General features: G+C 45.2%; 1 protein-coding gene across 2 annotated transcripts in view; it reads left to right on the forward strand.

The window, feature by feature from the left end:
- NTN3 (netrin 3) overlaps positions 1-25,074 on the forward strand; it is a 109,072-nt gene extending 83,998 nt beyond the window's left edge. For both annotated transcript variants that reach the window (XM_033166876.1, XM_033166875.1), the window contains 2 exons: positions 20,668-20,742; positions 24,387-25,074. In XM_033166876.1, coding sequence (XP_033022767.1) covers positions 20,668-20,742; positions 24,387-24,715 — 404 coding nt within the window. In that variant the 3' untranslated portion in view covers positions 24,716-25,074. The remainder of the gene's footprint in view (positions 1-20,667; positions 20,743-24,386) is intronic.
- The last annotated feature ends 1,436 nt before the right edge of the window (positions 25,075-26,510 follow it).

Consider the following 26,510-nt stretch of genomic DNA (forward strand, 5'->3'; position numbering starts at 1 on the left):
TCCAGTGGGGCTTACTTGCAAGTAAGTGGGTTGGAGCCTCACTCTATCCTGGGAAGCTGTGTGTATGTGTGCTGTCATTTGTTTATTTTTAGAAAGGTTTAGAGACCACTTAATCACAAAACTATCTAAGCAGTGTACTTAATAAGATTGTTGATAACGGAGCTGCAGAGTTTAGATTGTTGGGCTACGATCTGGGAGAACAGGGGTCAAATCCCCACTCAGCCATGAAAATCACTGGGTAGATTTGGGGCAGTCACTCAGTTTTAGTCTATGTATATACCATCTTGAGGTCCTTGGAGGAAGCAGCAGAGTTGAATCATAGAACTGTTGAGTTGAAAGGGACCCTAAGGTCTAGGCCAACCCCCCAAGATCATTGCCTTGCCTCTGCTGTGCTGAATTAGTGCCAAAACATCTAATACGAACAGAATCCTGAGAGTATGATACTCATTTCCCAAAGATGGAGGTGGAATTTCTCTAGGTGACTTGGGGAGCCTCTTTGATGCTGAGTTTCATCATCATATTTGGGCCCTTTCTTTGAGGCCTGAGATCAGCTAGATATTAAGGCTGGACCGTTTCCACTTCCGTGCTCCTTTCCCTCAGGCTCAAACTGGGAATCGTTTATTTACCAAGCATTTGCAGGATCTGACAAACCAGAATACAAGTGTTGACAATAGAATCCGTATCATTTTTTAAAAAAAATAAAATAAAAATCCAACTGAAAGATACTCGGAGTCCAGTGTGACTTTCATGCTCTTTATTCAGCTCATAGTAGTGAGGAATGTAGTTCCCCCAAAACGTTTGCTTTATATACACTATTTACACAATGGGCCCCACGTGATTGGCTAATTCCGGGATACTCCTGTATGCCAATCAGAGTGTGGATTCACTTCCACCTGGAGCTGGATTGGGTGGCTCCTGCAGACCAATCAGACTGCTGCAATCTCAATCCTATTGTTCTGGGACCAATCAGACTGCTGCAATCTCAATCCTATTGTTCTGGGACCAATCAGACTGCTGCAATCTCAATCCTATTGTTCTAGGACCAATCAGACTGCTGCAGTTTGGATCCTATTCAACTCAGTACATAACACCAACCAAAACATAATCCTTTAAAAGTCTGTTTGTAAACTTGGCTCTGCAAGATTTCCATATGCTGCTGATTCATACTCCTATTTGGAGATAATAATTATAAATAAAAATACAGGGTTGTATCCTGAGCTATATACAGAAATGAAAAGCTATATACAGGGAAATGAAAGAACCTAAGTTAGGCCTGTCGGTTAGTTGCAACAGGTCTACTCTGAGGCAGATTAATATTGGCCATAACCCGCAGTATTTTAAGCAGGACATCCCGGAATTACAGAAGCCATCCCTGCTTCTGATTAGAGCCTGGAATGTCCAGTTTTTTTTGCTCTGGCACTAGTCAGCTGACTCACACCAGATTGCAGGACGCAATATTTTGGGGAAGGGGTTGCGCAAATCAGCTGGCTTCCTTCTGATGAGGGATTGACTGTTAGCAACTACTGTAGGAACTGTAGCCCTGGAAGAGGAATAGGGGGTCTCCTAAGAACTCTCAGCACCCTTAACAAATTTATTTATTTATTTTTAAAGTGATATCATAGTGCTTTAGAGTGTGGTGTGAATGTGGCCTAAATCTGGAGAGAGAGTGAATGGAACAACCAACAACAAAATGACAAGCAAGAGTCATCTGAACTTAGGATCTTTCTTTCTCTCTTTCTTTCTCTCTCAACATAAGGAGAGGGGGAGGGAGAAAGCTGTTGCTTGGGCTGGTCTATGTGGAGTGTGGGGCTAGTAAAGGGAGTGGGAGGGGGGAGAGTTGAACACCTGAAAGGCAAGGGGACTGAAACAAATAGAGCACTGTTACCAGACACCTCAAAGAATCTGACACACCTGCTGTATGTTTAGAAAGCCTTTAGAGATGAAATAACTGAGTTGTGGTTTTTTTTTTTTTTGGTTTTTAATAAGGGGAAAGGGCTGCACGGATGAAGAGGAATGATTTTGGGCTCCCAACACCAACACCACCCACCTTGGCTTCTATTCAGGCTCAGGCCCCATCTGACTATAAATGTTTATGGCTGAAAATGGAAGCTGCACGTCTAGTTCCTGCTCTGTAAACGTCAAGTTACAGGGCAAGGCTGGCAACTGTGCCCTCTCCAGATGTTTTGGACTGCCCCAGCCAGCATGGCCAATGGATGGTGGAGTTGTAGTCCCCGACATTAAGAGTGAGGCACCACGGTGGCTGTCCCTCAGTTAGAGAAAATGGAGGGCCTTCTCCCCAGTGGAAAATGATGACAAGAGCATCATTTCCCCACCAGCAATGCTGGGGCTTAGGAACATAGGAAGGTGCCTTATAACAAGTCGGGTCATTGGTCCACCTAGCTCTGTATTATCTAAACCAGGGATCAGCAAATTTTTTCAGCAGGGGGCCGGTCCACTGTCCCTCAGACCTTGTGGGGGGCTGGACTATATTTTGAAAAAAAAAATGAACGAATTCCTATGCCCCACAAATAACCCAGAGTTTCATTTTAAATAAAAGGACACATTCTACTCATGTAAAAACACGCTGATTCCCGGACCGTCTGAGGGCCGGATTGAGAAGGCGATTGGGCCACATCCGGCCCCCAGGCCTTAGTTTGGGGACCCCTGGTCTAAACTGACTGGCAGCAGCCCTCCAAGGATTCAGGCAAGGGTCTCTCCCAGCCGTAGCTGGAGATGCTAGAGATTGAACCTTGGACTTTCTGCAGGCAAGGCTGATGCTCTGCCACTGAGCTATGTCCTTCCTAGCTTATGAAGTCCCTGTCTCCTCCCTGGTGTGGAAGAATGCTCCCCTGAGGAGTTGGGGGTGTCTATGCTGCCTGCCCCAGATAATGCTTCTGAGGCCTTTGTAGGAGGCAGTGGCAGGGTCACTTTGAACACTAGTGAGCAGTGTGTACAGAGGAGGAATCCTTTGTAAACTCTAGCACATAGGGCACACAGAAGATTGTGCACCTTTCACAGTGAACAGAGGGATGGTCATGCCTAACCATCGTCTTGCATAGGAACCTCTTCTGTCTGGTCACCATCTGTGTCCCCCATCAGATGTTAAGCAGGTTGAGAGCCAGGACATGACCTTTTGTGTGGTGGCTCTGCAATTCTGGGATTAGTTAAGGAAAGTGCCCTTTTGTCTCTTAGGCTGTAACTCAAACCTCTAGTCTGGCAGGCTAGAAAGAATGCAGATGAGGCCGGAGGGTCCCTCCACCCAGCCCTGCCTGCATCCACCACCTCTGCCACTACAGCAAGCTCTGCTGCCAAAAGGTGCCTCAGTGTGCCTGCCCATATAGTGTGCACAAACCACTGCTGGTGAGTCTTTCACAGTGGGGAGGGGCAGAGCTGGGCCGGCAAGGGATCCCCTGGATTCTCATCTGAGCCCACTGCCCTCACATGACAGCCACCAGCCCCATCCAGGCCTCCTCACTGTGTCCGGTTGGGAACTGGCACAGTGGAATTGCAGCTTCTAACTGCCCCCTGACTTCCACTCTAGCCAGAACTGTGGATGCAGATGTGGCTATGCTGTTTCATTAAAGCCTGCTGCTGCCAGCCAGGGATTTAGATGGCTCTGCCCATGCCAACTCAAAACTGTTTTATCTTCTAGAGGTAGATGACCTTTCCTCCCACTCCCACTTAATTGCTGTTACCTTATTGCTGCTGCAGTTTATTTTATCCATTTCCACCGCCATCTGTCACTCTCCTATCCCATCTCCTGTATTCATCTACATCTGGGTTGGGGAATTTGTGGACCTCTAAACGTTGATGGGGTTGTTGGGAATTGGGGTCCAACAATATATCCCCACCTCCAATCTCCAGCGTTGGCAGCTGGTGCCCTTTGGGACTCGTAGGGTGGAGGGCAGGGAGCCAACAGTAAATGGCGCAGGAACCAATGACAGGTGGAGACAATTAATTTTAGTTTTATCACCATACTTCTCCCTGCTGAGTTCTGCAAGGGCAGTACTTAGACCAAGGAAGAGGAAGCTGACATGACTGGTTGAAAGCAAGAAGGCAACCTGAGATTGGTGGGGCAGTGCCCCTTTTCACCCTAATGGACCATCCTCCATTGCATTCTCCAGCTTTGTCTCTTTCTCTCATTGATTCCTGACATTTCTGTCTAATATAAAGCACAAATAGAAGAACTCCCATTTCACAAGGGCAAGTAGGTATAAAGTCACTTAGAGACTTCCCTTATAAGGCAACTGAGAAACTGAATATTGTAACAACAGCAGCAGCAGCAGCAGCAGCAGCAGCAACAGCAACAACAACAACAACAACAACAACAACAACAACAGAAAGAAGAAGTTGATGTTGTTAAACAGGGAGTAAAATTTGCATGAACTATCTGCATCAGCCCAGATTGGATGACCAGGGGCACATTTTATAGAAACATAGGAAGCTGTCTTAGAATCATAGAATTGTAGAGTTGGAAGGATCATCTGGATTCAGCCCCCTGCAATGTAGGAATCTTTTGCCCAATGTGGGGCTTGAACCCACGGCTCTGAGATTAAGTGTCTCGTGCTCTACCAGTTACTGAGTCAGATCATTGGCTCTGTCTAGCTCAGTAGTGTCTACACTGAAGGGCAGCAGCTCTCCAGGATTTCAGATGGGGATCACACACACACACACACACACACACTCCTCAATGCTTTGTTATGCCCACAATTCTACCGTGTATGGCTCTAGAAGGAATTCAGCAGTAAAAAGATTTGTAGCCATAACACCTAATTAAGTTACATCTCTTTTTAAAACAAAATATTCCTTTAAAAGAAAAAAGGCAGGAGAAATAAACCAGATGTGCAAACTCACTCGGACTTTCTTCTTTCATATTATACAAGCAGAGGAGAGACACACATAGAGAGCCGGTGCCAAGTTCAAAGAGTGAAAAACATTTCATGAAAGTTAATGGAAGTGGAGCCCAGCAGCCCTCGTGTTATGCCAACTATGGATCTCTTCCACTTTCTCTTTCACATCCACACTTACTCAGCTGCCGCTGATATACACATGCTAGGCCTCTCCACCTCTCACCTTTTCAATCTGCCCCACCTGCATGTACGCTCACTTGGGCATGCTACTAGATTGCCGATTGTTGAGCTGGTACACACTTTTCCCACAGAGGAAGGCTTGCTTAGGCATCTGAATTTTTCAAAAGTCTTGAGAAAGTCCCCTGCAAACCAAGCTCCAGAAATTACTAGAGGCTGTGGCTGCAATTGCCACCTCAGTCTGCCACCTCATTCTACCTTGTTGAGCGGCTTGCACACAAACACACAATAAAGACACGTTTAAAATCTGCAGGACACCCCCCTAAAAAAAAAAGGGTTGTACACAGTTTCTCTCTCTTGCACCCAATCTCGCACACCATGTCCTTCTGAGAGCCAGTGTGGTGTAGTGGTTAAGTGTGGTAGACTCGTAATCTGGGGAACCGGGTTCACGTCTCCGCTCCTCCACATGCAGCTGCTGGGTGACCTTGGGCTAGTCACACTTCTTTGAAGTCTCTCAGCCCCACTCACCTCACAGAGTGTTTGTTGTGGGGGAGGAAGGGAAAGGAGAAGGTTAGACGCCTTGAGACTCCTTCGGGTAGTGATTAAAGTAGGATATCAAATCCAAACTCTTCTTCTTCTTCTCTTCTTCTTCTTCTTCTTCTTCTTCTTCTTCTTCAACACCGGCTTGCACACTCACACAGGCCTTATGTATGAAAAAGAAAGAAAGAAAGTGTACACACACACACACACACACCAGTCTTCTTCCGGTGTCTCTTCTTTGCTCATACACCCTGACACCAAATGGCACCTATTTCCTTTCAGTGCCCTCCTCGATGCGTGCCACAAAATGGTCCCCCCCCCCCGCCAAGCGCAGTGCTGCATTCATATCATTCTTCTGGTGGCGGTGAAGGTGCCTAGCTGGGCCACTGAGACTTGCTTAAGTGGAAAAAGGAGTTTGGGTGCTATGAAATAAAGGTGCTAGGCAGGTTGCGGGGGAGAGACACAGATGTGGAGGGCATGGTTTTTTAAGAGAGAAAAAAGCAATTTGGGAGAGGCTTGCTTTGGCAGTAGGTTCACGGAGGAAAGAGTTGGGGCGGTGGGGTGAGGTGAGGTGGGGGAGGGCAGCCGTTTTATTGACGTCTGTTTCTAATCTTATTTTCCCCTTCTGCTCCAATAAAGCTTTTATGTTACAATACAGGTGAGCAGCACAGACTTAGCAAATGTTAAAGAGCTCCCCCCCGCCTCCCACCCCCCAATACAACCTCTCTGGTATGTGCTGGGTTCCCCCCCCCTCCCTGAAGAGGAAAAAATGAACAGGGCACCTTGAACGTACGAAGAATTATATAGGAGCCCAGAATATAATCTGACGGCATGTTGTCCCCAGTGCTACTTTGCAAAGCCATTCACAGGCCAAAACACAGCTCTCTTTCGAAACCCACACTTCTCTGAAATTTGCAATGCAGTTCTCTCACCAAAGAGTGGGCACAGAAATGTGTATATTGATGGAAAGTGCTTGCAAAAAATGTGTGTATTAACAGAAATAACATTTAAAAATGGATACAGTTAAGGGGAAATTGCTTGCAAAAATGCATGTAAATAGGCAGAAACAATAATTTTATGCAAACTTTTTTTAAAAGCTAGTGCAAATATATGCACGAGCAGAAATAGGGCAAACTGGATTTAAGATTAGGAAAAATGAGAAACTTGTGAAAGCAAAATTGACAGATTCATCATCATGATTAACACTTATTACATTTGTTAGTTGCTGTATACAGAAAAGGCACCTCAATAAAACACAGATTAACATATTGAGCAGTCATTAAAGCAAACACAACCTACAGCAGCATAAATGTTGTTTAATCACCCTTATTAAAGAGTCATGTCTTCACCAAGTGCCTGAAATCCACCTTGCTTGGCAGGGCATTCCGCAAAAGCCTAGTTAACACTTGCTTTGTCTCGCAAGGTTGGGGAAGAAACATAGCTCAGTTTTAAAACATCTGCCTTGCATGCAGAAGGTCCCAGGTTCAATCCCTGGCATCTCTGGGTAGGACTGGGAGTGAACCATGGTTGACATCCCCGAGAGTCACTGCTGGTCAGTGTGGGGAGTACTGAGCTAGATGGACCAAGGGTCTGACTCAGTATAAGGCAGCTTTCTATGTTCCTAAGGCACGGGATCTGAGCAGGGACTCAGTTAATGATCGGAGTCTTCAAAAAGGACCCTACAGAAGTTGTTGATGCTTCAGATAGCCAGGCCATAACACATGAAGGTGATGCCCACAATGCTATGTTATCCTTTGGAATCAAGAAGACAACTTTAAATTAGCCAACAATGAGCTTGTCCACACTTCTGCTTGTCCTAGAAAGCATGGGTCCAAGAGGTTTTCTGTTTGTCTTGTGTTTTCTAGGCACAAGTCTGAGTGGTTTTCTGTTTGCTACGCTGCTTTCATCAGGAAAATCCACTCTTTACCGCTGAATTGGAGCAAATGTCAAACCATGAAAAACCCAGCTTGACATTTCCTCCAATTCCGTGGTAAAGGGGGGTTTTCCCTGGGGGAAAGCATCAGGACAAGTGGAAGTGTGGACGAGCCCAATATCAGATCACCTTGAATGAATGAATCAGTTTTCTTAATGTTCCAGTCGGGCAACCAGTGCATTGGAATTGCAGCAAATGGGCAGGATAGAATCTGTAGAATTGAAGCAATGGCATGGTTTTCTTAAAGTTTGAAAGAATCGTGGATGGGGGCAGGGAGGGGAAATTTGCCAGACCAGCAGCTGGCAAGGGATCGTGGTGCTTACGAAACAGCTTCTCTGATGCCCGTCCAACTCCATTTGACACTTTTATAGGGTTGTACCTCATGATAGATACGCTAGCGTGAGTGAGCTGATACTCAGCTTTCTGCATTTGGAAATCTGTTTGATTTGAGCTTTCTCTTTGCAATCTCATCACATTGCCCCTTTAGCTCATTTATGGACTCTGCTTTTAATTTATAGACTCTTGCTCTCCTCCTTTCCCTTCACATTCAAGCAGTCTTAGGCCTACCATGCTGGTGCAAAAAAACAACAACAACTTTCTGCCTCATTTAGCACAGAGGCGGACATCTGTCTACTGCTGCACCTAGACAAGGCAGCAGGAGAACTCATCCCCATCTCCATTCCCTGGGCTTGGTGTTCCTGCAATGCTTCGGGTATAGTTCTTACAGCAGCAGCACCTTTGATGCCCTCCAAGATGGCCAAAGTGAAATTGCCAGAGGAATGAAAGGAACAAATCCTCTCTGTAGTTAGCAAGCTGTTTGATTAGGTTGGCAACCCAGTAAGCTAGTGGTACACAGAGGTGAGTCAGTAAATCATACCTGAAAGCAGCAAAGCAGCTTGTAAACAGAGCCGCGTGTGCATATGTTAAGAGAAGAGTCGTCAATGTTGTGCCCTTCAGGTGTCATTGGACATTGTTAACTCTCATGAGCCCCAGCCAGCATGGCCAATGATCAAGGATGATGGAAGCTCTAGTCTGAACAACTTCCCAGAAGGCACCATGTTGGCTACCCCTGTGCTGGATTAAGACCTTTAGAGGCCCTAAGCACTTAAAAAAAATGGTGCCCCCATATCATATCTAATTCAAAATATAAACAACAATAAACCATAAAATAAAATTTTATTTTTTGAAATGAAACCATACGAATTCGTCTTTGATCAGATCCTCAAAACTAAGCTTACATAACCCATCTGCTTCTATACTCAGTAGAGATAAGGCATCCAGCCAACCTTGTTGCATAGTTGTTCTGTTGGGTTTTTTTTATATAATTCTGCTGAGAAAATGAATGTTCAACTGAGCAATTCATGACCACCAATGTTAAAAATCCGGCAATTGAAAAATTCTGTGGTGCCCCCCTTCCCTTGATACCTTAAGCACATGCTTATTTTGCTTAATGGTTAATCCGACCCTGCCCACTTGCTAACTATTGGCCATGCTGGCTAAAGCTGATGGGAGTGGAAGCCCAACCACATCTGGAGGGCCAGAGGTTCCACATCCCTGGTTTACACAATGGCAGGTCCTTCTCCTTCTTTCAGAATTGACTTGTAAGAGAGACATTCAGATTCCTTTGTTTCTAGTCCTTAGAGCACTGCAACACAGAGTTTAACAATATAACAGTGGGACAAGGTAGCAGAAATAAATATAATAATTTTATTATTTATACCACGCCCATCTGGCTCGGTTGCCCCAGCCAATCTGAGCAGCTTCCAACATGTCTAAAAGCATGATAAAAAAACTGCCCAATACAGAGCAGCCTTCAGATGTCTTCTAAAAGTTGCATAGTTCTTTATATCTCTATGACATCTGATGGGAGTGCGTTCCACAGGGAGGGCGCCAGAAAAACTACAAAATGAACAAACATAGAAAGCTGAGTTTCCTGGGCAAATCACACCTTGCCCCTTAAGAGGGAGGGGTTATGGCTCTTAACAAATATTAGAGTGACTAAAATGAAATAAAATCTCATAATATAATAAAATAGAAATTATAGAAGTCTGAATAAAAGTGTGTAAAGCCAGAGAAAACTTAAAATCCTGAATCTCCCTGGCAAAGCACAGCATTCTGTGGGGATCCCATTGCCTTGAAATGTGGCCCCTGAAACAGAGCAATTAACCCATCCCACCCTGGATTCATCCCCAAAACAATTCAGGGAGCATTTTTCATATGCATGGTTGAGCAAGTATTTTCAAATACCCAAGGATCAAGGGATTCCATATAATACTTGGAACTTGGAATACTTGGAATACATGTGAACACACCAGCCTCATACTGTCTTGCATGGAAAACTATTACTACCCTCAACCTCCGGCCACATCAGATGAATTTTGTTTGCTCTTTTTCCGTTTTCTCTTTCTGCACTTCACAGAAATGTGGAGTGAAATTAATTTTACAGTCTGAGAAGGGTACGCTGCACAAAACTGAGCCTTCTTAAAAAAAAAAAAGTTCCTTACGTTACTAATTCCCCAAACTATTTCCTGCCTTTCATAGGCATATTTTTATTAACTTAGTTTTGAAAATCATTAGGCCTGTTCCTTTCTTTCTTTCTTTCCTCCCCCCTTCTTTTGCTCTCATAGTCTTCTTTCCTTCCTTTTCAACATCCTTCCTTTCCAAATCCTGGATTGAATTCCTTCCTTCTTTCCTTCCCCTTTGATCACATTCTTTCCATTTTTCCATTCCCCCTTTTCTTTCTTCCTCCTTTCCAAATCCCAGACCATTTCTCCCTCCCTCTCTCATCCTTCTCCTTCCTTCCTAGCTCTCATCTCTACAACACAAAAGTGGGGAACATTTCCTCATGGACAAATTTCTGGGGGCCGCATCCCAGTGGTGGGTGGAGCCAGAATCAAGAATGCACAGAGCCAATGGCTGTAACCTTCACCTTTGTACAGTGGGTTGCATTCCAGTCATGCAAAAAGCAGAGGTTTCTGAACACACCATACATCTCCGCCCTCCTTCCAGGCATGCGAGAGGCAGGGGTTATTCACACTTACATTTTGCCCCATGCTTTCCAGGCACAGTTTGGTGTGGTGGTTAAGAGCGGTAGACTCGTAATCTGGTGAACCGTGTTCGTGTCTCCGCTCCTCCACATGCAGCTGCTGGGTGACCTTGGGCTAGTCACACTTCTCTGAAGTCTCTCAGCCCCACTCACCTCACAGAGTGTTTGTTGTGGGGGAGGAAGGGAAAGGAGAATGTTAGCCACTTTGAGACTCCTTTGGGTAGTGATAAAGCGGGATATCAAATCCAAACTCTTCTTCAGTTTCAACCTTTGAAGCTCCGTGTCCAAGCACTCTTTCTTTTTGCTCTGGTGATTTCCCCATGAAAACCCGCTCTTTACTGCTTAGTTGGAACAAATGGCAGCTTGTGGTTTCCACGGATTCCCATTTGCTCCGATTCAGTGGTAAAGAGCAGGTTTTCACAGGGAAAGCTCTGGAGCACAAAAAGAGAGAGAGTCCAGCATCATGTTTTCACAGTGGCCAGCCAGATGCCCTAATGGGAAATCTGCAAGCAGAACCTGAATGCAACAACCTTCTACCCTGTTCTGTTTTTCAAGAAAAAAAAACGTCACCATAAACTCCTCTCTTGTTCTCTTAGAATGGTAATGGCCAATGCTTTTTTCTGGGGGCATGCAGGGGTACACATACCCCTAAACATTTTGTGAATCTAAGTTTGGCCTCTACTCATTATAAGACTAGAGGGGCAGTATTTCAATATGAGTAGGAAAATGAGAGTAGCCCTAAACATTTTTTAAGGAAAAAAAGCACTGGTGATGGCACTCACCTGAGAGGTGCCAAAACTGAGCAGCAGCTGAAAAAAAAGCCCTGCATCTACCCCACTTGTGACCCCCAGCAACTGGTATTCAGAAACATACCATCTCTGTTGATTCATGAGTCCTTTCCATCCCAATTCCACAGCAATATGCCTTTTTTAAAAATACACACAAAGCTCACATTATTTTGGCACACATTTTATCTTAAAACAAATCAAGTCAGTTTGCAAGCAACCCAGTTTGGAAGATGGTCTTCTATGGTTAGTCTACATGTCAACATAGGCCCACACAGAGGGAGAGAGGTAGATGGGGAGAGAGCAGGGCTCCCGTATCTTTAATTTATATTTTATTATTCATTTTTAGATCCTGTTCATTTTTAGATCCTGATTCCCAGCCAAAGGCTTGTTACAGTCCACTAAGATAAAATACATACAAACTTTATAAACAGAGAAATGGATCAGCCACCAAAGACAAATAAAACAACAGCTTGAAGTATCATTATAAGACGTAGCCAGCTCTAGTAAGCTGCTCAAAAAAAGCTCTTCCTAAAAAGGAGGGCCTTGGGACTAAACCCACATGAGATGACATTAAGAGATCCATGGGTCATTGTTTTTAATAGTAAATGAAACCGGCGCCGGCGCCACCCATCTAGAACTTTGCAACTAGGGAAGGGGGGTTAACCCTTACTCCCCCATGTGATTTTCCTGGTCTCTATTGCCCCCCCCACTGCACACAAACATACATACACACCCGGAGCTGCTTTTTAGCACTTAAATGAAGGAAGTAAAGGTATGATATTGAATACTAGTTGCTGAACAACACTGAGAACAGGATGCTGGACTAGATGAGTCTTTTGGCCTCACCCAGCAGGGCTCTTGCATTCTTAGAATACAGAACCTGAGAGCCAAGGATTGATACTGATATAAGAGGGGGGGAAATGGAGTTGGCCTTTACAGCCCAGTATCCCCAAAGTTCATTATCAGTCGGAGAAGAATGAGTAGAGGCAGGAACCAATTGAAGAATACAAGGCTAGTCTTTATTTTCTGTTGCAACAGAGTGATGACCCAGAACAAAAGTGTGTAACAACTTTTTAATACTTCAGAAATTTCCCAACCCCATAGCCAAAGGTCACCCCAAAGCATCAAACGAGCAAGCGTCACAGAAAGAGGCAGTCTACAAAAGAAATTTGATGGTGTGGCTTGTCTCTTGTCTGTCAAGATACCTGAAGTTGACCTTCCAAAGTTAGTACCTAGGGAGACAATCCTTCTTCACAAGGAACTCTCAATGTATATTGCAGTGCTTGATAGTTTATGTATGGGCCTTTGACTATATGCTATATAGCACCAGTTACCAAATTCTGTGGCTGCACAGTACAGTTGTAGAATCACAAACCCCACTCAGTCGTGACCTTTGCCGCTGGAGCTTGGTATATTGCTGGGATGCAGGACCTGTGCTCCTCCAGATACCACTGGAGTTTAACTCCTGCCATCCCTGACCATTGGCCTTGCTGGCTAGAGCTGATAGGTGCTGTAGTCCCACAACATCCACAGGGGCTCTATGTTCCACCATTATCTTTATTGAATGGTGGCACAGAAGGCATCTGACAGGTGCACGGGAGACTTGCCTGCTTCTGCTTTTGTATTCAGTTGTACAGTCTTCTTCTGCAGGAGAGTTGGATAGAAATGCATCAGGGACAGCCAACATGGTGCTTCCAAATGTTGCTGGACTACAAGTGCCACCATCTCTGACCATCTGTCATGCAGACTGGAGCTGATGGGAGTTGGAGTCCAACAGATAACTTGAGAGCTATTCCTGAACTATGCGAAAAACTGACACGAGAAGGTCAGGGGCAAAGGCCTCATATTGAAAGCCGGTTTGGAGAGCCTACCTTGGTGCTGGTAGGCTCAAGTGAAGCCCCGGTTCTCTTGTAGCAGGTGAAAGTAATTCACCCATACTGATCCCCACTGCCTCAGCTGTCCTTGCGATTGTCATCATCCTTCTTGTCAGGACCATCTGTGTTCCTCGCTGCCACGTTCCTACTGTCTGTTGGGAAGACTTACTCATTTCTGGTGAGAGGGTATGAATAGGAAGGCAATGCAGAGCTCTGGATTGGGGGAGAGGAGGGGGCGGTGCAGACTTTAAACTCACGGGGGGATTTTTATAGCTTTTATAAATAATCATCGTAATAATTTCCAGTCCTTTTAAGAACTCCCCCCCCCCTACTGAAACCCTTTGCCAAAGATTGCCCCAATCATTCATACACACACACACACACACACACACACACATGTTTTTCTAACTAAGCAGATTAGTTTACATCTTGTGGCACTCAAAAAAATTTATACAAAACAGGGACAAAGATTTATGGTCGCAAAGAGTTCTGGCAGCATCTCTTCAATTTGGATTGCTGGCAACTCAGTTTGGCTTGGTCTTTTGGTTTCTGAAAGAACCATTTCAACTGCCAGGTCTGTCTTTTTCCTGCTCCCTCTTTCTAACCTTCTGCACATCTTCCGTCAAGCAGGGAGTTCTGACAGTACCTGTGCACACTTTCCAGCTTTGGCAAATCCAAAAGGAGGGCGATTTAGGTCACAGTTTACTGTGGTCCTAGGAAGCTGCTGTATGCTATTGTCTCCATCTGGACAAATACTCTACTACAGCTGAGATGGAGAACCTCAGGTATGGAGGCTAGATGTGGCCCTCCAGTCCTTTTTGTCTGGCTTTTGGGACTCTCCCCAAGCCCCAAGCCAACACCAAACACCAGCCCTGCTTTGCACCCTCCTTGTGTCTTTTTAATATATTTAATACTTTACTCATTTGTGTGTGTGTGTGTTTAAAAAGTGAAAACGTAACAAAAAGAAATAAAACAAAGATCCAGAAATATAAACCACAAAGCATCACAGCCTGGAAAGACAAAAGTACGGAGATACAGTGCAGCTTCAAAGGTATAATAAAATATTAACTCATACAAATATTGTCTTTACAAAGAATAAAGATCTATAGAAATAAATATTATTCACTAGGGACTCAGGTGGCACTGTGTCTAAACCACTGAGCCTCTTGGGCTTGCCAATCAGAAGGTCGGTGGTTTGAATTCCCACAACAGGGTGAGCTCCCATTGCTCTGTCCCAGCTCCTGCCAACCTAGCAGTTCGAAAGCACACCAGTGCAAGTAGATAAATAGGTACCACTGCAGTGGGAAGGTAAACGGCATTTCCATGCACTCTGGCTTCCGTCACGGTGTTCCGTTGCACCAGAAGCGGTTTAGTCATGCTGGTCATATGACCCAGAAAGCTGTCTGTGGACAAACTCCGGCTCCCTCAGCCTGAAAGCAAGGTGAGTGCCGCAACCCCATAGTCGCCTTTGACTGGACATAACCGTCCAGGGGTCTTTTACCTTTACCTTATTCACCTGGGAATTCCATATTTATTGAGAATAAAACTTCCATAAGGTATTCAGTGAGTCCCATTTTTGCATATACAGGTGGTACTGACCATGTGCCTCAATATTCATGCAAGAAGTAAAATCCGTGCTTTATAGATACTTTTTAGTTTATGAGATATCTCTTTATGGAGAGCAACTGGTGTGTTTCTCCTGGGCCATAATGTGTCCTTGAACTCTGGTGATGCTTCTTGCTTGTGTGGACAGAGAGGGTTGTGAGAGTAAACCTGTTGCTCTGCCTACTTCTGCCTCTGGCATGTGTCACCCCTGGAGTTTGCCCAGAAGGGAGGGGCGCCCTCAGGCTTCAAAAGGTGCCCCCCCACCCCACTGCTGCTGTGGGCTCTGAAATCTGGTTGATGACACCCACATCTTCTGCCGCTTCAGAGACATGCAAAATAAAAACGATGAAAAATGGTTTCTCTATCTGGGCGTCTTTGGCTCGGAACCTCTCCCTCTCCCTGCAAAACTAGACTAAGCAACTATCTTTGTAACTCCAAATATAGTCAGCCGTTCGGAAGAAAAATTTTAGTCATAGCAAATGGAGACTCAACAAAACATAACCTCGCCTTTGCAGTGCCTACAGCTCCTTTCTTATGGTCTTCACTTAGGCTTTATTTATGCTAGACACGTTCCCCTGTCCTGATCATGCTGTAGCAGCCCACAGCTCAAGGGCGCCACGAATGTATCAACTCATTTATCAATGACTTGGTGGATATGAAAAGGCGTATTCTCATTTGTGATAACGTGGATCCTTTCTGTGGCGAGGTTAACTTCTTCCCGACAAAATGACTCTGAAGCTGCATTTACTGTCTTCCATAAACCGTCTCTTTCTCCTACCCCCTGTCAGAAGGACATTTTGTTGTAGGGCAGTGTGGGCAGGCCCACTTACATTATGGAGGGCAGTCCTCTTATATGAAGAAGTCCTCTAATTCAAAAGGCAATCTCTGCTTCAAGGCCATTTAAACGACCAAGTGGTTTCTAGATTCTTGGGGGACTCCCTATGTAGGCAACAGCACTAAGTTTTTAAATCAAAAGAGGAAATGATATTATTGTTGGTTTTAACAGGCCTGACAATGACCTGTGAGCTTCTCCAGAACATAGGTCTTCAACCAGTGAGTTGGGACCCACAGGTGGGTCATGAGGCCCTCCTTGTTGGGTCATCGCAAAGCGTTTTTTCACTCCAGCTAAGACTGACCATAACAAAGGAGCACTACATGCAGTGGCTGGGCTGGAACAAGGGGTTTGGCATAGTGGCTGAGTAAGCAGCAGTAATCAGGTCTATTCAGGGACTGTGAGAATCTCTTGGAGTAGGACAACAGGAACTGGAACTGAGCCACTCTTTCAAGGAAACAGCCAAAGTCTGAAACAGAAGCAAGGAGCTGATAGCTCATTGTCCCAACCAGGAGTTTCAAAGACGGCAACAACTTGTGCCCTGAGTTGTCACTTTGCTGTACAAAGAGTTCTGTAGAACTTGGAAAGCTTGCACCACTTTGAAGCTACTGTAGGTGGTCCTGCTGAAAGATAGTCAGCCTCACAGGATTCTGTGCCTCAACTCCCCCATCTCTCTGTCAATCAGATTTTCCAAATCTCTGAGCACTTCTTCAAACGGTCTTGAGAGTGACGGGAGGATGAGTGTGTGTGAGTGGAGGATTGTGACTTTTGGACAGCCCCAATTAAAGCTTTTAAAAGAAAACATTTTGTTCCCCCTCATCTTTCTATCTCCCCACCTCCCTCCCCCTATTTTTTAATCTGACTTTCCAAATCTCTGAGCACCACTTCAAAAGATCTTGCTGGTGACGGGTGGATCGTGGGGAGGGGGCAGTCAACTTTTTGGACCGTCTAGTTCAGCATCATCTATGCTGAATGGCAGCAGCTCTCCAGGATTTTTGATGTGGGTCTTTCCCCTGCCCTACCAGGAGATGCTGGGAATTGAACCTGGGACCTTGTGCATGCAAAGCAGTTGCTCTGCCACTCAGCTACAGCCCTTAAAAGAGGCAAGAGGGGGAAACTGCTATGAAAGAACGACGGAGGGAGAAAAGGCAGCGCACTGATCCAGCTACCATCATCCAGCTCACTGGCATTTGGCTTGGCACTTTTGCCCCATGAAAACAGGAGCTGGGAGTGAAAAACAAAGGGCTGGCCATTGCAGGCTTGGCCGAGGTGGGAAAGGGGCAGTCTGGATTGTATAGCTTTGCTCACTCTGCTTTGGGGCAGAATTAGCTCCATGCTGAGTGGTTTTTAGCAAAGACAAATTTGGAGCAGGCAGCATAAAAACCGGGATGAAAAAAGGGAGCAAAGTGGAAATGGCAAGAGCAGCTGAGGCCCAGCTGGGTCCGCATTTCTTTCTGGGACCTTGCCCTTTCTCCTCAACAAAGTTGGCATGCCCAAGAGGTTGTGGGTATGTAGATAAGTGTATTTTCTCTTTTTTTCCACCCCCACCCCGCCTTCCCCCGCAAACTTTCTTTCTCTAAAGCCTCTGGCAATTCACAAGCACCAAAAAAAGAAAAGAAAGAAAACCCCAAAAGGGAACTTCATTGACTGTGTGCCCCATCCCAGAGGAGGTGGTGCCAGCCGTCCCAGAGGAGGTGGTGCCAGCCACAGCCAAGCTGGCCAAGGAACCCGGGAGAGAGGAAGAAAAGAAGGAAGAAAAATGGGGTTTAGAAAAAAAGATTGGGGGGGGGTGAAGCACAGCCAAAAAAGCGGAACCTTTGAAGAGAGGCAAATTGAGACGTTCAAAGGATAGGCGACAGGGAATTGTGGGGGGAGGATAAGGGGGAGGAAATGTCTCTGTCGCTCTGCTTTTTATTACTAAAATAATGTTTATGGGGGAAGGGAGGGAGGGGAGGTTTGGGGTTGGCCAAGAAAGGAGGAGAGTTTGGATCCTGACATGGACAGGCTGTTTAATGCCAGGTGCCTGTGCTGTTTGTGGGTAGGGATTTTGTTAAATTCCATCAGAAACAGGAGCAGAGAATGCAACATTTCACATGTTCACCCAAGGACAGAAACAGAAACCATGCAAGTGAATACAAGCAATAGTCACTGTTGTGGTGGGAGTTTTTAGTCCGCAAATGTTGCATAAATAATTAGATCATTTTCTACTTTGCTTTTGATACATTCCTTCCACTGAAATGCACTGAAGTTAATGACATAATTCATTTCGGCCATAGTGGATAGTGAATAGAGTAATGTAGGTTTTAGCAGAAGCTGAACTGCAGCAGAACAGAAGCAGCACTGGTTGCGACAAACATAGGATGGGACCGAAACCACCGCCTCCTTAACTCCCTCCTTGTGGGTGAGGCAGCAGGGCCCACATCAGGAAGGCTGCTGCAAGCAGCGGCATGCTAAATTTTCCTTGCTCTTCTGTTGTCAAGGCAGAGAGGCGGGAAAGTGTTCCACAAGCTTGTTTTCCCAGATGAGCTCCAGCTTAGAAGCACTTAGCTATATGCATTGTGATGGACTGCCATTGTGGAACTTTATTCAGAGGTGATGTTGTCTGTCAAAACACCAGAGCAACTGATGAACTATCCTTGCTATGGCAAGGGAATGAGCTGATGGCGAGGCTTTCAAATTATACTATTTTTAATGAAAGTTTAGTGCAGGAAGTCAAGAGAATGATTAAAAATCAAGCAAAAGCTGGATACTTCTTTCATTTTCTTTGGCTCTTACTTCATGCCAGCAGTTTAAGATTGTTTGCTTTTCTAACTAAAAACTAAGGGTGGTTTTCAAATAAATAGACCAACTGAAATTAATGGAGCTAAACTTAGTCATGTTTCACTGGGTCTACTCTGAAGAAAAACTTAGCTGAACGTCACCCTAAAGGCTGCATTTCGGCGGTCTGAAGAACTTTTGTTGAAGCTCAATGGGTTTTACAAGCTGAACTTCTAAATAATAATGTCTCTTTCAAATATCATTTGTTTGTTTTTTTGCTTGTTTTGTTAATACTGTGTAGTCTCAACTGCAAGAGCATTTGACCTAGCATGAGTAGGGTCCAAAGCAGAAATTTCCTTTTACAGTGGTATCTTGGTTTGTATACGTCTTGGTTTGCATACGTTTTGGATTACAAACATGTCAAACCCGGAAGTGTGTGTCCCGGTTTGCAACCTTTTTTTGGATTACAACCCTTTTTTCTTTTCTTTTCTTTCTTTTTTGGTTTATGTTGTGTATTAATTAAGATATTCTGTCAGCCGGGTGGAGTAATGTCATTGGTCAATTTAAAGAGTACAAGCACAATCCACAGCCTGATTGGGTCCCGCTGGAAAGTTTGAATATTATTGGTTCCCGCTTAATTGTATCTTTCCTCTCCGTACCAGTGTGTCTATAAATAGAGCTTCCCCTGCCCCCTATTCCCCAGTCTTGTCCTATCCTTACAATAAAGAGCTGTTCACAAAGAAGTGTCGCTGGACTTATTGCTCCCAGAACCCAAGACACAACAGTTTACGAACAAAAAATTTTTTGGACGCCCCATTGGTGAAATCGCACCTTGGGTTACACAACCTGTTTTGGTTTACAAACAGACCTCCGGAATGGATTATGGTTGTAAACCAAGGTACCACTGTACTCCCAACCCCATGGGTGCTAAGGGAATGGGGAATACTTCTTTGGAGGTCTTTAAGCAGAGGCTTGACAGCCATCTGTCAGGAATGCTTTGATGGTGTTTCCTGCTTGGAAGGGGGTTGGACTGGATGGCCCTTGTGGTCTCTTCCAACTCTATGATTCTATGATTCTATGAATAGTGGGTGGGGGGCTGGTGGGCAAGGAACATTGGCATTTAAACCTAAGAACACAGGAAGAGCCTTGCTGGGTCATGCCAAAGCCCCATCTAGTCCAGCATCCTGTTCTCACAATGGCCAACCAGATGGACATTATGGGAAGCCCATAAGCAGAACCTGAGTGCAACACTGTTCTCTCCATGTGAGATTCCCAGCAACTGGCATTCAGAAGCATATTGACTCCCACAGTGAGTCATCATAGGTAACAGCCATTGAAAGCTGTATCCTCTATGAATTTGTCTAATCCTGTTTTAAAGCCATCCTAGTTGGCGGCCTAGGGCTTGCTGATCAGAAGGTCGGCAGTTCGAATCCCCGCGACGGGGTGAGCTCCCATTGCTCGGTCCCAGCTCCTGCCCACCTAGCAGTTCGAAAGCACGTCAAAGTGCAAGTAGATAAATAGATACCACTCTGGCGGGAAGGTAAACGGCGTTTCCATGCGCTGCTCTGGTTCGCCAGAAGCGGCTTTGTCATGCTGGGCCACATGACCTGGGAGCTGTACGCTGGCTCCCTCAGCCAGTAACGCGAGATAAGCGCTGCAACCCCAGAGTCAGACATGACTGGACCTAATGGTCAGGGGTCCCTTTACCTTTACCTAGTTGACAGCCATTACTATCTCTAGTGGGAGCAAATAGAAAAAAATGCTTCTGTTAGGAAAAATTAGCAGTAAAATGTTGGCAATGTTTTTTTGGGGGGGGTTGTTTGTTTTAAATTGCTGTTATTTTTTTTACCTATGTCATTTTAAACTGTGATATCAATGCTGTATTCTTAGTTTTAGATTTTGATTTATGTGGAAATTGTTTTCCATTTGGTTATGTATTTTTGGGGTGTAGTTTATTTATTGTTTATGACGTTTGTAATTATGTAAATCTTGTCATGTTGTAGGCCGCCTTGAGCATTGTTTTTAACTATGGGAAGGCGGCATACAAATAAAATGATGGTAATGATGATGACAAAATTTAATGAGGATTTCATTCTTTTTAAGGCCAACTGATGCAGCAATACAGAGAACTGTGGAAATGACTAGAAAGAATGAGAAACAGAAATTGATAATTTTGTCCATCCCTCACTATGATGATGTTGCTGCCGCCCTGCTGACTTCTTAGTTGTCATCCTAATTGTATTCCCCCCTTGTATTTTCCTGCAGACTGTGACTCCTACTGCAAACCAGCCAAAGGCAACTACAAAATCAACATGAAAAAGTACTGCAAGAAAGATTACGGTAAGGAGCAGCTCTCCTTTCTCTAATGCAAAAGGGTTTCTCAGAATGTAAAGGTCAAACCAGGAATTTCCTGTTTCTGAACTTGCCTTACCTTCTGGTCAGTGGTTTCCAAATAAGTATTTAAGAAGCACCAGCTGCAGACTGTAAGACCTCTGGGCTCAGAAGTCCCAGTGGCGGAGGAAGGGAGGTGTGGTGTGGTGTGGGCGGCGCGCACCAGGTGTCATCCCTGAGGGGGGTGACATCGCTGTGCCGCCCCCCGGATGCTCACTGCGGGCAGCCCCCCCCCCCCGGATGCTCACCACTCGCCACGGGCGGTGCTAGCTCCACCTCTGAGAAGTCCTCCTGATTCATGTTAGGGTCACTTTAGATGAGATCAGGACCTCAATCTGATCAGGACCTCAATCTCTCTCACCTAAAGATAATAGAAGCAGCAAAGGGCCATTGATCAGATTGGGGCCACAGCACAACACTGTTTTCCCAAACAAACCCCTGCCCTCAACACCTCACAGACAAAACAGACAGATTGCCTGGTTCCATGTCCTTGATGCTATTCAGTGGGCCTACAGCTGCTATTAAAATTTTAAATAAAATTTGTCCATTGGCAGTGGGAGGATGGAAAGCAGGGAGGTCGACAGTAGTTGGTGCCAGAGCCAATGGCAGGCAGGCAGAGCCAGCTAATTCTTGTTTTCTCTCCATCCTCCTCCCTGCTGAGTTCTACAGCAGCAACAGTGAGACTAAAGAGGAGGAAGATGATAGGCAGTGCCATTTGATGGACTGGTTCTAAGCAGAAAGGCAGGCTGGCATGTGGGGGGTGGCTTAGGCAGATAGCGGTTGGGCTATAATGGACCGGCTTCTACTGCCTTAAGTAGGCCAGAAAGAGCCCACATTATCATATACAGTACTAATTTGGCTTCTGATTTAGGTCTTTGAACAAGCTGCTGATCAAACCTCTGTGATGGAGGTGGGGGCACTAATAACCAGATCTCTCAAATCTACGTTTTGCTTTGTGAGGTCATTTTCACTAGATGTGTTAGGCGCCATCTGCATTTAGAACAGTATTATACCACTTTAAGCAATCATGACACACACACACCCCCAAAAACCCTGGAAACTGTAGTTTGTTAAGAGTGCTGAGAGTTGTGTTATTCCCCCACACAGAGCTAAATTCTCTGAGAAGATTGGTTGTTAAGCTACTTTGGGAACTGTACCTCCGTGAGGGGACTAGGGGTATCCTCACAGCTCACAACACCCATAACAAACTACAGTTCTCAGAATTATTTTTGGGGAGCCATAACTGTTTAATGTGATGTGACTGTTTCGGAAGTATCATGCAAATGCGGACTTATATCTCAGGCTCAGATATGGCCTTTGGGTGCTCAGAATGCTGACATCAAAGGCCACCCAGCTCTTCCATTTCTCTCCCCTCCTCCCCATATATCCCTACTGGCTCAAGCTGACTATGGTGGAAAGTCGTGGCAGAGGAAGGATGGTTGCTACAGCAACTCCAGGGCTCTGAGGATTGGGCCCTGGAAATTAGCCACCTCCCAGTGGGATCTGCACTGAATTCAGTGGATCCAAACCTACCCTGCTGTTTGTTACACAAGCAATATGACATGAGTGAAGTTGCTTTGCTGATTCCAGGTGATCAGATTCCAAACAGGGATGGACAAAACGAGTGTGACATGTCAAAGATGACAAAAAAAAAATTAGTACAGGATGGCTTCCCCATGTTTCCTGTGCTTGTTATACGCTCCTGGCTTCAGGGGCTGCCGATCTCACCCTATTTCTCCACTTTGAAATTCTCTCTCTCTCTCTCTCTCTCTCTCTCTCTCTCTCACACACACACACACACACACACACACAAAAACAAACTAGGAAAACTTGCTGGACCCTCTCCCCTTCTTGCATAAACCCACAGTCACTCCCTGTCTGCCAAATATGTTAAAAAGTACCCTCTCTTCTTCTCAATCCCCTTGTTTTGCAAGGTGTGTGGGGTGAGAGGGTTTGAATGGGATGGGATGTGTGTGAAGTTTGGACTCGGGACATCCTGATGGCAGGTTGTAAATCACCCCGACACAAGCACATTCACTCTTTGGAACAGAGGGAGGATCCCTAAAAGAGGCTGTGGTTTGTGATTGATCTCCCACAGGAACTCCTTGGCTCAGACAGAAAAGATGTTTTTGGCAAGGTGGAAGGGAACGGGAAGATGGACGTGAGACAGGGTGGTAGCCGAGAAGTGTTTTGGCTTTTAAACGATATCTTCTGCAAAGGCAGTTAGCCCTGCAGAGAATTGTGATCAGAGATCATTTATTTAAATACATTTCGGTCTATCAGGATCTACAAGGCATCAATATAAACCAAACATACTTTTAAAAAATCCAATGCTGTGGCACAGAAAAGCTAGTAACAACAGTAGTGTAGCATACCCTCCAACATTTTCCCAATGAAAATAGGGGTATCCTATTCCGTAATAATAATATCAACAGTAATCATATTTATACCCCGCCCATCTGACTGGGTTGCTGCAGCCACTCTGGGCAGCTTCCAACCTGTATAAGATCAGAATAAAAAACTGAACATTAAAAAACTTCCCTATACAGGACTGCCTTCAGATGTCTTCTAAAGGTTGTATAGTCCTTATCTCCTTGGCTCAGGGGTTGCATAACTTCATACCGTCCAACATTTCTCCAGTGAAAATGGAGATGACCTAAGGAAAAGTGGGACATTCCAGGGTGGCTTCTGTAAATCCGTGACTGTCCCTGGAAAATAGGGACACTTGGAGGGTTTGGTGTAGAGACATGGAGATGATAACAGATGATCTACCACCTTGAGAAGGTCACCCAAAGCTGCATTCCTTGACTCAGAGTGCAAATCTTAGTAACCTGTAATGCTTGCCTCTGATATGACTATGAATGGAGTAAGAACAAGTTGCCGCAAATTGCAGGTTGCTAATGCTATTGCATCGTTGACCACCTCTGTTTAAAGAAGTGCTTTAAGGGGCTGGTCAGTGCAAACCTTGTTTAAAGTTGAAGAGCCATCAGTAGGGCTTCCCATTGGGGCATCTGCTTGGTCACTGTGAGAACAAGAAAGTGGGCTAGGTGGACATTTCCTCTCACTCAGATCTTCTGCTGATGGGACCCAGCTGAGTCCCACCCACAAACTATAAAATCATAAAATCCAGAATAATTGATTCAAACTAATTCTCTAAAAACAATTGCGGTTTTGGCGGGCAGTGAGATATCTGGATTGTGTGTACCTGTCTGACTTCAGTAGGAACAGAGTTGCATCTTTACTTGTACCCCTATGCTGCTAAAAGCTTTGATTCGTGTAGAAACTAAACAAATAAAGAGATAAGTGTGAGACAGTCAGGACGGCTTCTCCAAATTATTGTAGTCGTCTGGCCAGATTAGAAGGGACAATGCAGGTAACCTTCAGGCAAGCTGGTCCTGGGCCATTAAGGATTTATGCACCAACAATAAGACTTTCAACTTCAGCATAAGAAACTGATGCATGGGGCATGACTATGAAATCTCATGATTGCTCAACAACTCTTTGTAAGTTTAATTCTAATACATAGCTTCACGTATTCAGCATCAGTTCCTTGCCACCTGTGGCCTCACTTTCTCTCCTTTCTTGCCCTGCAGTTGTCCAAGTCAACGTCTTAGACATGGAGACGGTGGCCAACTGGGCCAAGTTCACTGTCAACATCCTCTCGGTCTACAAGTGCAGAGACGAACGGGTGAAAAGGGGCGACAACTTCTTGTGGATCCACATGAAAGACCTGGCGTGCAAATGCCCCAAGATCCAAATCAGCAGGAAGTACTTGGTCATGGGGATCAGCGAAAACCCCACTGACCGGCCAGGACTAATGGCTGACAAGAACAGCTTGGTGATCCAGTGGAGGGATGCCTGGACTCGGCGGCTCAGGAAACTGCAGAGGCGGGAGAAAAAGGGGAAGTGCTTGAAACCGTGATTGGTTTAGGCTTGTGTCTGTTAATACATGCCTCCCTTCTCTCTCATCCCCTGTGCACTGCACCCAGCAGACTGTTCCTAGAGACTTTGTACATATACATATCATGTGAATGGATGGACTCGCCTGTGTATAGTGTATATTTTGGCAATGATTCCTTGGGGGTGGGGGTTGCGTGCATGGGTCCTTTTTTTAAAAAAAAAAAAAGTTTATTAAGAGTAACACAGTAATGACAAACCTTTAACAAGGAGCGAAGTGAAGGAGAAGGCTGGTGGGGCCGGTGTGAACTGGAGAGACTTGGAAGAAGACAGCTCAGAATGTCTCTGAGCAGAAGCAAAATTCCCACCCTGTTTTTCTTTTTTTTTAAAAAAACACAAAACAAAACAATGACAGTGTTTCTCTGATTCTGCTAAATTCCAGAGGGGCAACTACAGGAGCTGTCACTTACTGGGAAGGGGCGAGGTGGTGGGGAGGTCAGGACGGCACATGTACACCGACAGAGCCAATCTGGTGTTCCCATCTGCACAAAACATTGACCTTACTGCCATGTTATGCCTCCTACTTCTGGAAAGTGATGCACCTTCCCACTAATCACTCCTAGGTAGTCATATTAAGTCTGTTAACAGTAATCTCTTTCTCTCTCTCTCTAACACACATGCACACATACGCATACACAGGCACATTCACAATTTGCATTTAAAGCACCACCATGCCACTTTAAACAGCCATGGCTTTCCCCCAAGAAATCTTGGAGCTGTAGTTTGTTACGGGTGCTGAGTATCATTAGGAGGCCTCTATTCCCCTGCCAAGAGCTGCAATTCCCCGAGTTTCCTGTGAAAAGGGATTGACTGCTAAACCACTCTGGAATTGTAGCTCTGTGAGAGAACTAGAGGTCTCCTCACAACTCCCAGCACCCTTAGAAACTACAGCTCCCATAATTCTTTGGGGGAAGACACAATGGTTTAAAGTTGTATCACAGTGCTTTAAAGATATGGTGTTAATGTCCCCCCCAACCCCCACAGAAAACCCACCTTGGGACACCTTAAACAGATCTGTGCTAGGATTGTGGCAGGAACTCAAAGGTGCCTGAGGTGTTATCATCAGTTTGGAATGGCTTTCAAAAAAGCTCCACAGAGGCAGAAAAAGGGGTGTTTATTCAAACATTCTCAGGGGGATCGGGATTCGCCAATAGTTTTTTGGGGGCAGTTCCTTCTTTTGTTCTGTAAGCAGCAAGAGCAGAACTTCTGTGATGGCATCCTGGTACCCCCACATAATGCCCCGGATGGTCTCATTGTCCCAGGGTTTTCTGGTTTGGGGCGACAGTGGGGGGAGTGGAGGCCCTCATGAAATAGCGACAGAGTATTTTAATAAGAATGGCCCTCTGTTGGGAGGGACAGGCAAAAATGAAGATGGTCTGCTGAGAAGTATTGCCTCATTGCTCTCTCTGTCTCTCTGACACACATACACTGATAAATGTTCCCTTGCTTAATTAATCAGATAAGTTTTAATTGAGCCATCAATTCAATCTGCACAAAATTGCAGATGAGAAAAGCAATTGTCCTAAATAAACTTCCTTCATAGATCAGGGGTGGGGAACCTCTTTCAGCCTGAGGGCAGGCTTCAAACCTGGCCAAGACTCCAAATGGATGAGGTCAGAGGCTAAGTGGGTGGGGCTTAAAAGTTAAAAATAAAGTGAAGCTGAAATATTGAATACAGGTGTTGCCCATGTGTCACAGTGGGCTTCCTTATTAGAACAGTCCTTTCTCATTCGTTCTCACATGAAGAAATGTAAGGTAGC

The sequence above is a fragment of the Lacerta agilis genome, chromosome 13 (genome assembly GCF_009819535.1).
Source record: "Lacerta agilis isolate rLacAgi1 chromosome 13, rLacAgi1.pri, whole genome shotgun sequence".
NCBI classification, from domain to species: domain Eukaryota; kingdom Metazoa; phylum Chordata; class Lepidosauria; order Squamata; family Lacertidae; genus Lacerta; species Lacerta agilis.